Genomic DNA, 16373 nt, shown 5'->3' on the forward strand with positions numbered 1-16373 from the left:
CCACCATCCCCAACCATGCAGACACTCCCAGGAATTCCAAGCACCAGCACCTCACATTTGTTACTTCATTTAATCTTCACACAAACCATTTTAGCTAGATTCTATTTTTATTCCTACACTGACAGATTAATGGCAGAACAGGGGTTTGAACCTAGGTAGCTTGGTTCCAGCGTCCATGCTATTAACAACAACACTTGGTTTCCTCTCGATATTGGTCAAATCATCTTTAAAATTTATCACAAACTACTAACAGTGCTAGAGATATAGAGGCATTATCATTTTATCTCATAACAACCTCCGGAGAGTCTTGAGACTCTTCACTTCCATGTAAGAAATGCTAAGGATCCATCAGTCAGGATAGGCTAGGACATGCTGCAGAAACAAATTCCACAATCTCTGTAACAATGATGTTGTTTTTCAACTCCTGTTCTATTTGTTCTATTTCCTTCCAGTCATGTGGAAGAAACAGACCAGTAATCCTGCTGTCACAACCTGGCCCGATCGGGGCTGCTCAGATTAGAGATAAGCATGTGATGCTATGGAGAAAAAGTGACAGATGGCACCTAACCTAGCTTTGGAAGGTGAGAAGAGAGTGACAAGGATGCTTTCTTAGGGGAGTTGATGCTTGAATGAGCTGCTTTAGAAAAGAGCAGAAATTAGCAAGGTGGGTGACAGGAGGGAGAGTTCTCTTTTTTTTTTTTTGAGATGGAGTTTTCCTTTTTTGCCCAGGTTGGAGTGCAATGGTGCAATCTTGGCTCAATGCAACTTCCACTTCCCAGGTTCTGGCAGTTCTCCTGCCTCAGCCTCCCAAGTAGCTGGGATTACATGCGCATGCCACCACGCCCGGCTAATGTTTTGTATTTTTAGTAGAGACGGGGTTTCACCATGTTGGTCAGACTGGTCTCGAACTTCTAACCTCAGGTGATTCACCTGCCTCGGCCTCCCAAAGTGCTGGGATTACAGGCGTGAGCCACTGTGCCTGGCCAGGAGGGAGGATTCTCTAAGAAAAGAATTACTGCCCCAAATTTACAGAAGAGAAAACTGAGGCTCCTCCAAGATCACTTATCTCACCAGCAGAGGGCCAGGGATAGACTCAGTGAATTGTTTGCTCTCCCTACAATGTTCTATGTCGGCCTTGCATGCAAATATTTCAATGTGCCTCTTCCCCTACCTGAATCAGAAGCCAGCCCTCCAGCCCACAATGAGGGGGCTCAAAGAGGAAAAGGAGCTGCGGAAGGAAGGCATATGCCAATGAGCCCGTGGAGCTGGGGGTCTGGTGAACTAGCATGTGGAAACCAGCCTGAGCGTTCCTGAGTCCCGGAACAGCCACCCTGGGCTCCAGACCTTCATTTGAATATTTTATGAGCTGGAATGAGCTGAGAAAGAGGCCTGGGAATCTACTGGGAAAATCCCAGCTCAGAGGGCCTCTGGGGAAGGTAACCTCCTGAAATCCCAGGCTTTCTGGACTCTTTGTTTGGTGCTCCTCCTACTCCTAGCTGCAGCAGTGTTGGGTGTCTGCCCGGTCTACACCTGCCTCCCTGAGAGCTGGCCCCTCCCATCCATCCTCAGAACCTTCTTGGTAATGTCTGTGCCCATCCACCCTAGCCTCAGCTGAGGTGGCCCAGACAGAGATGAAGTACAGACAGGGTAGGACAGGGAGCAAAGATTGTGCGGCTCTGACGCGAGTCATTGCAGCAATGAACTTTCCAGGACACCGAACTGTACTGCCTTTTTTTTGTTTGTTTGCCTTAAGGCAGTCGAGTGGGTTCTAGTGGTGGTTCTGTTAAATTAAGTTTAGCCTAAAACCGCCTCCTTACATTTTAAGTTTGGCCTAAAGATTTCTCCTACCTAGTGAACTGTAACCTAACTGGATGTGTGAACAGTCTGTAACCCCCTCTTGTGCCAATCACTGAGTTTCTGCCAATCACAGGTGGCCAACTGTTCAACTCATGTTTAAATCAGGCAAATGCATGCCTTAACCACATGGGCTGTTTCCATACCTCCATTCCGCCTTCTGTAGGTCATTTTCCTTTTTCTGTCCATAGTTCTTCTAATACCACGCAACTTGCTAGATCCTCTCATTGAGGGTCTGCCCAATTCACAAATCCTTCTTCGCTCAGTTAAACTATGTCAATTTTTAAATTTTTCCTCTTTCTTTTCTCTCCTTTTCTTCCCCTCCCACCCTCCCTTCCTCTTTCCTTTCCTTTTCTCCCTTCTCTTTCCCCTTTCTTCCTTCCTTCCTCCCTCCCCTCCCACCCTCCCTCTTTCCTTTCCTTTTCTTCCTTCCCTTTCCCCTCTTCCTTCCTTCTTTCTTTTGACAGGGGTTCACTCTGTTGCCGAGGCTATAGTGCAATGGCATGATCACAGCTAACTGCAGCCTTCCACCTCATCCTCCCAGGTAGCTGGGACTACAGGCACGTGTCACCACGCCCGGCTAATTTTTGTATTTTTTGTAGGGACAGGGTTTTGCTATGTTGCTTCGGCTGGTCTGGAACTCCTGGGTTACAGGCATAATCCTGATGCTACCTGTCAGATTGTGTGCTCATGCGCCTTTCCCTGGGGCATGCTTCCTATGAGTCCTCTTAAGATCCCAGAGTGATCTGTGGCCAGAAAAGGTTAAGAACTGTTAAAAAAAAAAAAAAACTGGCCGGGCACCATGGCTCAAGCCTGTAATCCCAACACTGGGAGGCTGAGGTGGGAGGCTTGCTCGAGCCCAGTTCAGAGTCGCAGTGAGCCGTGATTCTGTCACTGCACCACACCAGTGTGTACAGGTTCTTATTCCTGTTCCCTCTCCTTCCCTCATCTGTTCTCTGGAGGTCTCCAGTTTTGGTCGTTGAATTATCCAGGCCCAATCTCAGGTGGAACAGAAAGCAGAGTCCTTGGTGGCAGCTCTTGGGCCAGACCCTAATAATCCTGAGGGCTTCTGTAGTATGCACGGGGAGAGAGCTGTGGAGTGTGACTTCCTGCCTGGAATCAGGTCCTTCCTAAGGACTGAGAGTGAAAAGGGAGCTGCTTGGAGAGCCCAGGCTGACCCACTTATGAAAGGAGCCAGAGAAGGGGGGCAGAATTGGCATGCCATCTCATTCGTTCTGAAAGAATATTATCTATCTGTCTCCCAAGAGATGGGCTCAGTGCAGACTCTGGAAACTGAGCCAGGATTTTAGGACATCTGGATTCCTCTCTCTGCTGGCAATAAATAAGCCCTATTCTTGGGGGCACTTTTGGGCATCACAAAATAAGAAAGCCATCAGAAAATAATTTTTTTGTATTTTGGATACAGAGTTTCACTGTCACCCACACTAGAGTACAGTAGCGTGATCACAGCTTACTGGCCTTTCTCTGACTGTGACCCTCCTTGTGGGACAAGGAATCCATAGGGTCAAGGAGACATGCTCACCTGAAGCCCATAACCTCCTTCTGGGTACTCTAGACCCCAGCAAATCCCAAGTTCAACTACAGGGCATGTGCAGGCCTCTTCTCCAGGTCTAGCATTCTGAAAAAAATAGTCTGCTTGAAGGCTGATCCTGTAGGTGATGGTTTGAGCTTGTACATGCAGACTGGGTGTCCACATCCTCCTGGAGTGGGCTGGAGTCCAGATTGGGAAGAGCAGAGGTGCAGGCTGCAGGCTGTGAGCTAGCCCCTTTGTGCACTGAGGGATCTAAGAATTCTAAATTCAAATGTTGGCCCAGTGCAGTGGCTCATGCCTGTAATCCCAGCACTTTGGGTGGCCAATGCAGGAAGATGCTAAAGCCCAGGAGTCTAAGACCAGCCTGGGGAACACAACGAGACCCCTGTCTCTACAAAAACAATTTTTTTTTTAGTTAGCAGGGCTTGGTGGTATGTGCCTGTAGTCCTAGCAACTTGGAAGGCTGAGGCAGGAGGATTGCTTGAGCCCAGGAGTTTGAAGTTTCAGTGAACTATGATCACACCACTGTACTCCAGCCCGTGCAACAGAGCAAGAGCCTGTCTCTAAAAACATTACAAATAAAAAAATAAATTCAAACGTTGCCTTCTGGGTTGTCATGAAGGTATTAAAATATATTTGTCAAAATAGACAATAGAATATCTTTAACTTCTTGATTTATAAATTTGAAATATTTAGACATGGTATGTGGGCTTCCATTTGTACCCTTTCCTTGGCCCTGCATGTTTTAGGGACAGTCTGCTTTTCAGCTTTGGCCCCTGTAGGTGGAGGCTTCATGGTCCCTGATATGAAAATGCCCCTTGGGTCTCCCAGAAAGGAATGGAGGGAACTGGCCTGAATGTTGACCCCTGTGGATGTCAGAGAAGGTGAGGTGGTAGTCATCCTTGTTGCTGGAAGGCAAGTGGCCCAGCCCTCTAATCTGTATAAGAGCAGCATGGGCAATTGCTGGTGGGAGTCACAGACTAAACTTATGGCAAAAAGGAATGTATAAGGTGCTGATGTATTACAGAACAAGGACGTGGCATCCCCAAGCCCTAGTTGGTAAGCACCTCCTTTCTTTCTTCCTGCAGTACGCTTCTTACAAAGTCTTGTTTTTAAATTCCAAGGCTATGGTCTTTTTCAGTTTCACAATGGAATTTCCATGGAATATATGAAGGACTGCTGGGTCATAGGTTCTCTCAGATTCTAATTTGCCTAAGTAATTCTAGATTGTTCTTTAGAATGGCTGCACCTGCCTACCATCACACCAACTGTGCATGAGGGCACCACCATGCCCACACTTCTGCAAACACTTGTCATGATTTAGTTTTTAATTTGCGTCAGATTACCAGTAGAAAAGTTACAAATATTTGTTGCTCTAATTCGCAATTTTTAAATTACTAATGACTTTGAGCATCTTATCATATGCCTGTTAGCTTCAATTATCTCCACATCCTCCCATGTAGTATCAGCCTGATTATCTTTCTCTAGGGTTCTCTGCAAGGATGGCTGGGAGAGACTAGAACCAGTTTGCTGATACCTAGATTTGCTATGACACAGAATAGTGGAGAGACCATGATGGGACAGCATTCGCCACTCCGGTTTATTCTCATCTCTTTAGGACTGACTTTCCTACCTTCTGGCTCCCCAGTTTTCTGTTCTTCAGTTGTGCGGGCCACGAGCATCCAAAACCCATTCCCCTCTCTGGGACTAACTCCAACTCCTCTGTCTGCGGGGACCACTGACGTGGTAGACTTCTGCCCATTCTCCCTTGAGTTTCTGCTCAATGACATTTCAACAGTGACATCTTCTGTGACCTCTCTATCTAAAGTAGCACTTTGACTACTTTCTCCTCTTAGTTTTGCTTTTTCTTAGCATCTCCTATTTCCTGGTATTCCCATTGCCTGGTATGTGTTTACTGGTTTATTTATGTACTGTGTCTCTCCTAGGTGCCACAAAAGCCAAGACTGTGATTGTTTGTTCACTTCTATATTTTAAGTGGCTGAAAGGGTGCCTGGCACATAGTAGGCAGTCAGTAACTCAATAATCACTTGTTGAATTATTTTTAATACATTATATTTATACATATTAATGGGGTATATATAGAAGTTTGTTACATGGATAGGGTGTGTAATGATCAACTCAGGGTATTTATCATTTCTATATGTTGGGTACATTTCAAGTCCTCTTTTTTTTTTTGAGAGTGGGTTTTCCTCTGTTACACAGGCTAAGGTACAGTGGCTCACTGTATGTAACCTCAAGCTCCTGGACTAAAGCAGTCCTTCTGCCTCAGTCTCCTGAGCAGATGGGACTACAGGCACCCACAACCATGCCCGGCTAATTTTTAAATTTTTTGTAGCTGGGGCCTCACCCTACCTACAAAGGTTCTTGAATTCTTGGCCTTAAGCAATTCTCCCACTTCAGCCTCCTAAAGTGTTGGGATTATAGGCATCAGCCACCATGCCCAGACTCTTCCAGTTATTTGGAAAAATACAACAAGCTGTTGTTAACTATAGTCACCCTACTACACCAGCGAACATTATAACTTATTCCTTCTATCTAACTGTATGTTTGTACCCATCAATGTACCCAACCTCACTTCATCTCTCTTCCTCCAACCCACTGAATTGAATACATTCTAATTAGTTCCTCCTACCTAGACATATAGGCACAACACTTACATTTAAACATTTGGACATTTACCAGTTTTCTCAGGATGGTTTTTAGATACTTAGAAAAATGTGCTGGGTGTGGTGGTTCATACTTGTAATCCTAGCACTTTTGGAGACTGAGGCAGGAGGATTGCTTGAGGCCAGGAGTTTGAGAACAGTCAGATCAACAAAAAATTAAGAAATTATCCAGGCATTGTGAGGTGTGCCTGTAGTTTTAGCTACTCAGGAGGCTGAGGTGGGAGGATCACTCAATCCTAGGAGTTCAAGGCTTCAGTGAGCCATGATTACCCTACTCACTCTAGCCTGGACAATTTCCTGAAGTGATTCAATCAAATTAGCTTCCCCAAGATCTCTGGTGCTTTTTTTCTCCAAAGTGACTGGATCAAAATATTTCCAGATCTGCTTTGAAAATAAATAGAAATTTCTCCTAAATGCGAGATTATTTCCTAGAGTTCATATAGCACAAATTACTTTGGTTTTCTCATATTGCTTCTGCTATCTTTAGTCCTAAATGTAAATTATTTTCTTATTTAGAAAAATTGATCTTTCCATAAAAAGTTATGGGTTTTTAGGTTTAAAATTTTGGTCCAGCATGACAGATTGTTAGACAAGCATCTTGTCACCGTTGCACAAACACTTTCTAAAAAATTTAGTTCCAGTTGCTTTCCCTGAAACTTGCAAAATGAAACAAAAAAACTTGTTAGGAAACAGCAGGGCTAGAATTCAGCCTTCTTAAAAAAAAAAAAAAAAAAATCAGTTGGAGTGCCAGTTGTATAGGCCTGCCTTTTGTTACAAAAAAAAAAAAAAGTTTTAACTTCACAGTGGAAAAACTAACATTGTCACTAGGATATGAAGAAACCATGGTGAAGAACTAGCAACAGTGGGGCCCTGCAGAATGGCTGGCGGCATCTGCGCTGAGGGCCTTTATCAGTAGCCTTGTATGTTCTATTCAGGACTTTCAGGATGATTGTTGGCATGATGTAGACAAATTGACGCAAATTAGTTTAGCATGGGCTATGCAAAGTTTAAGCTTGTTGAGCAACACACGTGGACCACATAGCAACAGCTCCCAACACTATGCAAAAGTGTTGGACACAAAGTACTAACCACCCTAGACTGTGCTATTCCAAATTGGAAGCAGAATTTGCAAATTACTAGGCAGTGAGGAGGAGGAGGGCAGGAAGTTGGCAGCAGAGACCGGATCCCCCACGCTGACCCTAAAGGGCAGTGATGGTTGAGAAAAATAACTCCTGAAAGTGCCGCTTGCTCTGCCTAAAACCTGCCTGTTATTTCATGGCCACAAATCCTCAAAGAACTGGCCCCAAAGATTAAGGGGATTCCGCCACTTTGCTCTTTACTTTTGGTTCAAATATCTCAAGACAATTCCTTTGGGGCTGGTGTCACACAGACCACCTAGAGGGACCTTCTAATTGTATTTACAGTAATTTAATTATGGCAGGGAGAGCTTGAGAAGGCAGGATTTACCAAGATCGATACTATGGATGCCACTGGCAGAGTTTTAATCTGTTAAATCAACAGATAAATGGTAAAAAAATAAAATAAAATAAAGCCACTGGAGTTTGAAAACTACTTTATGGACTGTTTAGTGAAAGCTGGGAGGGTGAAGGAGACGTTTTCCTGGGGGCCACAGCTTTCAAGATTTTGTTCATATTATTTTGTATTTCATATATGCATTATATCCATCTGATCTCACACACACACACACACACACGGGTTTAGATATTATGAATGCACCACAGCCAAGTGTGTGTATGTGTATGCATCTCTATGTGTGTACTTAATTAAATATATCTCTGGATAGTTATTTAAAAGCTTGCTAGCGAGTTTCTCCTCCGGGCAGGAGGCCTAAGTTGGTGGGAGAGAGACTTACTTTTAACCCTATTTTCCATTCTTTGGTTTGCTTTCTTTTTCTTTTTGGTTTTTTGTTTTCCAAAACAATTATACACAAAAAACATTTAAAATAGTTTTTGAGTGTATCCATACAGAAACTTTTCATGCAAATATTAAATCATAAAAGTCAGCAACCTGTATATAATTCAGCCGATTGTAGGTTGTTTGGCTAACTAGTTACCTCGCCTTGGTTAGTGCCCTTCCCTTTGGTGGCCTCAGCCTTCCCATCTGTGAAATGGGATGGAATGGACCAGCTACTCTTGAAGGCCCCTTCCTCTCTATGAGATTGACTGTCTAGAGTCCAAAAACAGTATGTGCTGCTACTGCCATCTAGCAGTCCAACTGGGGCTGTATGGATTTAGCTTTCCTCAAGTATTTTGAAAGAGGTCTGGGAGCTATTACTCAAAACACAAAAACTTCATTGAATACACAGATGTCCTACAGTCCCTAAGTGCCTTCTGCTTATCTTTACTCCCCAAACATATATATATATGTTATATAAACAAACCTTGGACATTTAAGAAATTGTTCTGAGCCTGTAATATTTGACTATTGTAATATTTGAATACTGTAGTCAAACATTGTACCATCATTGCAAGTCAGTGGTCTCAAGGGCCTTTGGTGATGTGCCCAGGCTGCTCGGTATAGGAGATATGTGTTGGGTACCTACTATGTGTGCAGAGCACTGTGCAGATGTGTGTGTGTATGGTGGGGGGAGTAGAAAGAGACAGGAATTTGGCATCATGCAGTTCAGATACCCTAACCCTTTAAGGACAGAGACTGTGACCTTTTGGAGGTGTATTCCCAGTGAGCCCATGCATCTCCAACAGCTAGCAGAGCACTGGCACATAACAGGAAGTTAATAAATGTGTGTTTTCAATGAATGAAAAAAGGAAGGAAGGAAGGATCTGGATTTGAATTCATGTCCCCTGTTTATGAGGGCATTTTCTTCTTTGTTTCCTCGTTGGCACAATAGCAATGATAACCCTTGCCCCTGATTGTGAGGATCCAGTGCTATGACAAGGGGCAATGCCTCTGTCAGCTGGAAAGTGCTTTAAAAAAGAGGTGGGGTAGCGAAATCTCCGTATATTGAGGCTCATCAACCAGTTACTGTGCATGACTATGAGATATGCTCTTTACTCCCTAAATTGATATTTCCACATGAGAACTAGAAAATGTTTTCTGTCATGTATTCTAAGTTTTCTTGATTAGCTAAAATGGATTTTGCAGAAATACTGCAAATTCAGGCATGAAGTACACTCAGATTTTTCTCGTCACCTCTCCCCCCAACCCTGACCTTTCCTAGCAAAACAGGACGTGTTCTTTGTTTTTACTGCATCTCCAGGATTCCATATATGTACACTCAAGGAGTTGAATTAGATTAACCCTAAGGTTTCTTCCCTTTAAAACTGTAAATCTTCTTCCCTTTTAAAACAGGTTCTAACGGGGAAAGTTGTACAAGGACACGGTGGACTCAACTGTAGTAAAGAAACTGTGATATGCTGCCACCTGTTGGTGATGCATTCAATTATTTTAAATTCTAAGCAAAACTGAAGTTTAGCATTTACTAGTAAACAGTATTCACTATGACCAAATGAATTTACATACATATTTACAGTATAAATGCATCACAGTGCCAAATGCAAGAAGCGTTTTCCCCACAGACAATAATAATAGTTGACATTTAAGGACCAGAGTCATTCAGTACCAAGCCTTACGTGAATTCTCCTGCTTCATCCTCACAGCCACCCAGTTGATTATCCCCACTTTACAGATTAGGAAACTGATAGTCAATGAGGCAATGACTTGCCCCAGGTCATATGGGTGCTAAGTACCAGAGACAGAACCTGGTTCCTTCTGACTAACAATGATGCACTTAGCATAGTGTATTCTGCAGTGTTTTCTGGCTTCTGATTTGAAAAGAACTTAATATAATTGTAGAAATTTATTAAATAAAAAAATAAAAATAATCTGAAATCCCACCACTAAAATGAAATCAATGTTAACATTCTGTGCATATCTATCCGGTATTTTTAATGCTTACGTCATGCATATATTTGTTTGTTTTTGAGCTGGAGTCTCGCTCTGTCACCCAGGATAGAGTGCAGCGGTGTGATTTGGGCTCACTGCAACCTCTACCTCCTGGGTTCAAGTGATCCTCCTCCCTCAGCCTCCCGAGAAGCTGGGACTACAGATGCACACCACCATGCCCAGCTAATTTTTTGTATTTTTAGTAGAGACGGGGTTTCACCAGGTTGGCTAGGATGGTCTTGATCTCTTGACGTGATCCGCCCTCCTTGGCCTCTTAAAGTGCTGAGATTACAGGCATGAGCCACCACGCCTGGCCTGTACTTTTAAATATAATTGTTGGTCAAAACCCTAGAGTTCCTTTTTAAAAAATTCATTCATTTCTCCACTCATTCACTTATCCGATTAAATTTAACAAATGCTTAATTTGTGCCAGGTAGAGATACAATGGATGGGATTTAAAAAAAGAAAAAGACATTATACAAGGTTGTCCAACCTGCCTTATTTTGTTGTTGCTGTTCTGTTTTGTTTCATTTTAGGCTTTTAGCAGCCTGAAACCTGGTTTTTTTGTTTCTGTCTCTAGTGATAAGCAGAAAAGAGGCATGAGGAAGGGGCTTTACTGGCTCAACCAGAAGCAAAAACTAAGAACCCATGACTGTATTCTGTCCCTTGGCACTCTGGATGAGATAAATAAATGTTCTAAAGGAAAAACAGTTCCAGGAGAAGAGGTAAGAAGGGAAGTTAGTTTGTACTGGGGGAACACAAAAGACTTCCCTGAGAAGGTGACGCCTGGAAAGATTTGGATGGTGCAGGTACCCCTTTCCTCCACCCTCAAAACTAACTTTCCAAGCAATTCTTTACTTCAAAGAGAGAAAGAACTGCCTTCTTCATTCTCTTTCCAGTGCTCAGGTAGACACAGAGACAGATCAGTTAGCCCTTGCCTAAGCAGATGAAAGAGTGGAAGCAAGATGTTATTCTTCTTACTGTAGGCACTCTAATACTTACCAGTGATTCTTTGGGGACCTTCTCTCTCTTGGCCTCGGAGAGAAAAACTCCTCACCCCAAACACTGCACCTTCATGTTCAACAGTAGAGAATCTAAGTATCTAGCCTCAGGTGTTGGTGCTTACCTCCTGTGGGGGAGAACTAGCCCCTGCAGTTTTCAGCTGAGATCTAGTATCGATTCCTGAGCCGGAAGAGGCCCCCTCAGCAATTGCACCATGGTTCTCAGTCCAAACTAATTGAACTAATTAGCCTCTCTTCTTCCAGTTACTCCTCACTTAATCTATCCTATAGTGGGCTACAAAGTCAATCTTCCCAAGAATAGTCAACTAATGCTATTAACTCAAAACTTTCAGCATATCCCTAAATAAAATCAGTAATATTTTTATAAACAACTTGGATTTGTGATACTTTTCCTTTGCTTTCTTTCCCAGTTCCATCCCCTTCCCTCATGTACACATTACCCAGCTTTTTTTTCACTCTTGCTTTTTAATTTTTTTTTTTTTTTTTTGAGATTGAGTCTTGCTCTGTCACCCAGGCTGTAGGGCAGGTGCACCTCTGCCTCCTAGGTTCAAGCAATTCTCCTGCCTCAGCCTCCCAAGTGACTGGGATTACAGGCACCTGCCACCACACCCAGCTAATCTTTGTATTTTTAGTAGAGATGGGGTTTCAGCATGTTGGCTAGGCTGGCCTCAAATTCCTGACCTCAAGTGATCCATCTGCCTCGGCCTCCTAAAGTGCTAGGATTACAGGCATAAGTCACCACGCCCGGCTAAAATTTTCTAATTTTTGTGGGTACAGAGTGGTGTATATATTTATAAGGTACATGAGATTTTTTGGTACAGGCATGCAATGTGAAATAATCACAGCATGGAGAATGGGGTATCCATCCCTTCAAGCATTTATCCTTTGTGTTACAAACAATCCAATTACACTCTTTTTTTATTGCATTTTAGGTTTTGGGGTACATGTGCAGAACATGCAAGATAGTTGCATAGGTACACACATGGCAGTGTGTTTTGCTGCCTTCCTCCCCTTCACCCACATTTGGCATTTCTCCCCAGGCTGTCCCTCTTTTAGATATTTTTAAAAGGTACAATTATTATTGACTATAGTCTCCTTATTGTGGTATCAAATAATAGGTATTATTCATTCTATTTGCTTTCTGTACCCATCAACCATCCCCACCTCCCTCACCCCAGCCCCCCACTACCCTTCCCACACTCTGATAACCATCCTTCTACTCGCTATCTCCATGAGGTCAACTGTTTTGATTTTTACATCCCACAAATAAGCGAGAACATGAAATGTTTGTCTTTCTGTGTCTGGCTCATTTCACTTAACATAATGACCTCCAGTTCCATCCATGTTGTTGCAAATGACAAGATCTCATTTTTTTATGGCAGAATTGTACTCCATTGTGTATATGTACCATATCTTCTTTAACCATTCATCTACTGATAGACACTTTGGTTGCTTCCAAACCCAGACTTTTAATGATTATCAACTAACAGCCAGTCTTGTATCATCTCTCTCCCCCATCCATAGATTATTTTAGGCAAATCCCAGACATAATATTATTTAATTCATTAACATTACAGTGGGTACTAAATTTAAGGATTCTTTAAAACTTAGCCACAGTATCACTGTCACACTAAAAAATAATTCCTTAGTATCATTAAATATCCAGCGAATGTTCAAATTTCCTTTAGTGTCTTAAAAATTTTTTAACAGTGATTTGTTCAAAATCGGATGCAAATGAAGTCCATAAATTCACTTGGTTGACTCTTAAATCTCTCTTTTTTATTTTTTTATTTTATTTTAAGTTCCAGGGTACATGTGTAAGATGTGAAGATTTGTTACATAGGTAATGGAGAAAATTTTTGAAATTTTTTTTAATCTATAGATTCCCACTTCATTTCTTTGTTTTTCTTGAAGTTTATTTGTTGACTAAATGGGTCATTTTTCCCATAGAACTTTCACAGTGTGGATTTGTTGACTGCCTCCTTGTGCAGTTGTTTAACATGTTTCTCTCTGTGTGTAGTCTTACAATTTCTGATAAGATCTGGAGGTTTGAGCAGACCAATTTGAAATTCTCTTTCATAGGGAGAGGTGTGTACTTCCATTGGGAGGCATTTATTAAGAATACTTGCTTGTCTTTTGCTATGACATTAGTGGCCACTGATGATCATCCATGGTTGGTACACCTATCATTTCATTAATGATTTGTAGAATGGTGATATTCTAATTTTATCAATCCTTCTTTTGTTAGCCAGGATACTTCTATAAAGAGAAGTTTTTCTTTCATCAACTATTTGATTGTCCTCAGCTATAGTTCATAAAAGAAAGGCAGGTCAAATGCTTGATTCTTTCTCTTTATTTACTATATTAGTCTGTTCTCATGCTGCTAATAAAGACATACCCAAGACTGGGTAATTTATAAAGAAAAAGAGGTTTAATGGACTCATAGTTCCACATGGTTGCGGAGGCCTCATTATCATGGTGGAAGGTGGAGGAGCAAAAGCACATCTTACATGGTGGCAGGCAAGAGAGTGTGTGCAGGGGAACTGCCCTTTATAAAACCATCAGATTTTGTGAGACTTCTCTATCATAAGAACAGCATGGGAAAAACCCACCCTATGATTCAATTACCTCTCACCGGGTCTCTCCCATAATACATGGGGATTATAGGAGCTACATTTAAAGATGAGATTTGGGTGGGGACACAGCCAAACTATATCAATTACTAATTTTCAGAAAAAATAATTGATTCTGCAAAAATCACTGAGTTTTTGGATTTGAATAACACTGCAAACTCATGAATTTAATGATATTTGAGTGTTTTACTTCATTGTAGTGGTCATTTTTAATGATATTCAAATTGTCTCTTTTTTGGGCTGGTGGAAGACCCTTTGATCTGGCTCCTGAGTCCTTTGACAGGACTCTTACCAATTTTGATAAATTTTTCATCTCCTTCCTCTCTCAAATGGTAACATTAAAGTGTATACTTTTCTGTACCTTGCTTTTCCACTTAACAGTATATTCTAGAAATCACTCCATGGTAGTATACAGAGATGTTCTTCATTCCTTTACATGATGCCTATGATTCCATTGTGTGGAAGCACTACAGTTTATTAAACTAGTCTCCTACTGAATATTTGGACTGTTTCCAGTCTTTTGCTATTACAAATAGTGCTGCAATGACCAACTTTGTTTGTATACTTTTTTCATATTTTTGCCAGTGAATCCTCAGGATGTCTTCCTGGAAGTTAGGTTTCTGGCTCAAAGACATTTCCACATGTCATTTTGCTATATAGTGCTAAGTTCTTCTCCACGAGGCTTGTACTATTTTTGTATTCCTATCAGAGATGTGTAAAAATGCCCGTTAACTCAAGCCTGGTAACAAAGTATATTTGTCAACTTGGAGTTTTGCCAATCTGATAGGTGGAAAGTGAGAATTTATGATGGGCCAAGTTAAGTATATTTTCCAATGTCTTTGCATTTCTTTTTTGTGTGAAATATCTGATCATTTAAAAATATAATTCTTGGTCTTTCTCTTTTCCATTTTTAGAAAGAGAATTTTTTTTTTGAGATGACTCTTGCTCTGTCACCCAGGCTAGAGTGCAGTGGTATGATCTCAGCTCACAGCACCATCTTCTGGGTTCAAGTGGTTCTCCTGCCTCAGCCTCCTGAGTAGCAGGGACTACAGGCATGAGCCACCACACTTGGTAAATTTTTTTTTTTTTAGTAGTGATAGCATTTCATCATGTTGGCCAGGCTGGTCTCCAACTCCTGACCTCAAATGATCCACCCACCTCAGCCTCCCAAAGTATTGGGCTTACAGGTGTGAGCCACCATATCCTTGCATGTAAAATGAGGTCTTATTGGTAGGCTCTAATCCTTTTTTTTTTTTTTTTTTTTTGAGGTGGAGTCTCACTCTGTCACCCAGGTTGTAGTGCAGTGGTGTGAATGTGGCTCACTGCAACCTTCGCCTCCCGGGTTCAAGCAATTCTCCTGCCTCAGCCTCCTGAGTAGCTGGGATTACAGGCATGTGCCACCATGCCCAGCTAATTTTTGTATTTTTAGTAGAGATAGGGTTTCACCATGTTGACCAGGCTGGTTTCAAACTCCTGACCTCATGTGATTTGCCTGCCTCGGCCTCCCAAAGTGCTGGGATTACAGGCGTGAGCCACTGGACCCAGCCCTTATGTCCTCTTATAAGAGGAGAGTAGGACACAGACACAGGAGAAAGACCATGAGAAGACAAAGAGAAGGCAGCCATCAACAAACCAACGAGAAAGACATCAGAAGAAACCAACCCTGATAACACTTTGATTTCAAAATTGTAGCCTCCAAAATCACGAGAAAATGAATTTCTGTTATTTAAGTAAGCAGTCCCCAACCTTTTTGGCATCAGGGACTGGTTTGAAGGACAATTTTTCCATGGACTTGCGTGGGAGATGATTTCAGGATGAAACTCCAGTTCATTAGTCATTAGATTCTCATAAGGAGCATGCAACCTAGATGCTTCGCATGTGCAGTTCACAAAAGCGTTCGCACTCCTATGGGAAACTAATGCTGCTGTTGGTCTGACAGGAGGCAGAACTCAGGCGGTAATCCTCACTTGTGCCCACCTCCTGCTGTGTGTCCCCAGTCCTAACAGGCCATAGACTGGTATCCTGAAATGGTACCACCATACGACCCAGTCTATGGCCTTGGGGTTGGGAACCTCCGGTTTAAGAGCCACCCAGTCTGTGATTGTTATGGTAAACCTAGCAAACAAATACATGCCTTTTTGTCTTATCAGATTTATTCATCTTTTCCCTTATTGCTTCTAGGTTTTTGTTTGTTTGTTTTGAGACATGATCTCACTCTGTTGCACACGCTGGACTGCAGTGGCACAATCTCAGCTCACTGCAGCCTCAACCTCCTGGCCTCAAGTGATCCTCCCACCTCAGCCTCCTAGTAGCTGGCACTACAGGCCCACATCACACCTGGATAATTTTTGTGTTTTTCATAGAGACAAGATTTTACCATGGTCTCGAACTCCTGAGCTCAAGCAATGCTCCTGCCTCAGCCTCCCAAAGTGCTAAAATTACAGGTATGAGCTACCACACATGACCACTTTTAGGTTTTGAGGAATAGTTAATAAATGTCCTCCCACTCCCAATAGAGAAATTCACCTTTGTTTTCTTCTAGTATTTGCATCATTTTTCCCCAAGAAATTTTTAATTAAAATTTTTTTTAATTTACATAAAAGTTGCAAAGATAGTACAGAACATTTTTGTATACCCCTCACTCAGGTTACCCTATTGTTAAAATTTTATATTGAGGTGGTACATTTGTGAAAACCAAGGA

At 42.1% G+C, this 16373-nt stretch overlaps 2 protein-coding genes across 2 annotated transcripts in view; one reads left to right on the plus strand and one right to left on the minus strand.

Annotated features, from left to right (window-relative positions):
• The window catches only part of LOC118144429 (uncharacterized), a 94077-nt gene that overhangs the window by 44557 nt on the left and 33147 nt on the right, over positions 1 to 16373 (minus strand). The window lies entirely within an intron of this gene.
• Positions 1 to 16373, plus strand: part of LOC144577664 (uncharacterized) — a 31835-nt gene that overhangs the window by 3188 nt on the left and 12274 nt on the right. The window contains exon 2 of the mRNA XM_078337190.1: positions 10598 to 10742. Within this exon, the coding sequence (XP_078193316.1) occupies positions 10598 to 10742 (145 nt within the window). The remainder of the gene's footprint in view (positions 1 to 10597; positions 10743 to 16373) is intronic.

Source organism: Callithrix jacchus, chromosome 9 (genome assembly GCF_049354715.1).
Source record: "Callithrix jacchus isolate 240 chromosome 9, calJac240_pri, whole genome shotgun sequence".
In the NCBI taxonomy this organism is placed as follows: Eukaryota; Metazoa; Chordata; class Mammalia; order Primates; family Cebidae; genus Callithrix; species Callithrix jacchus.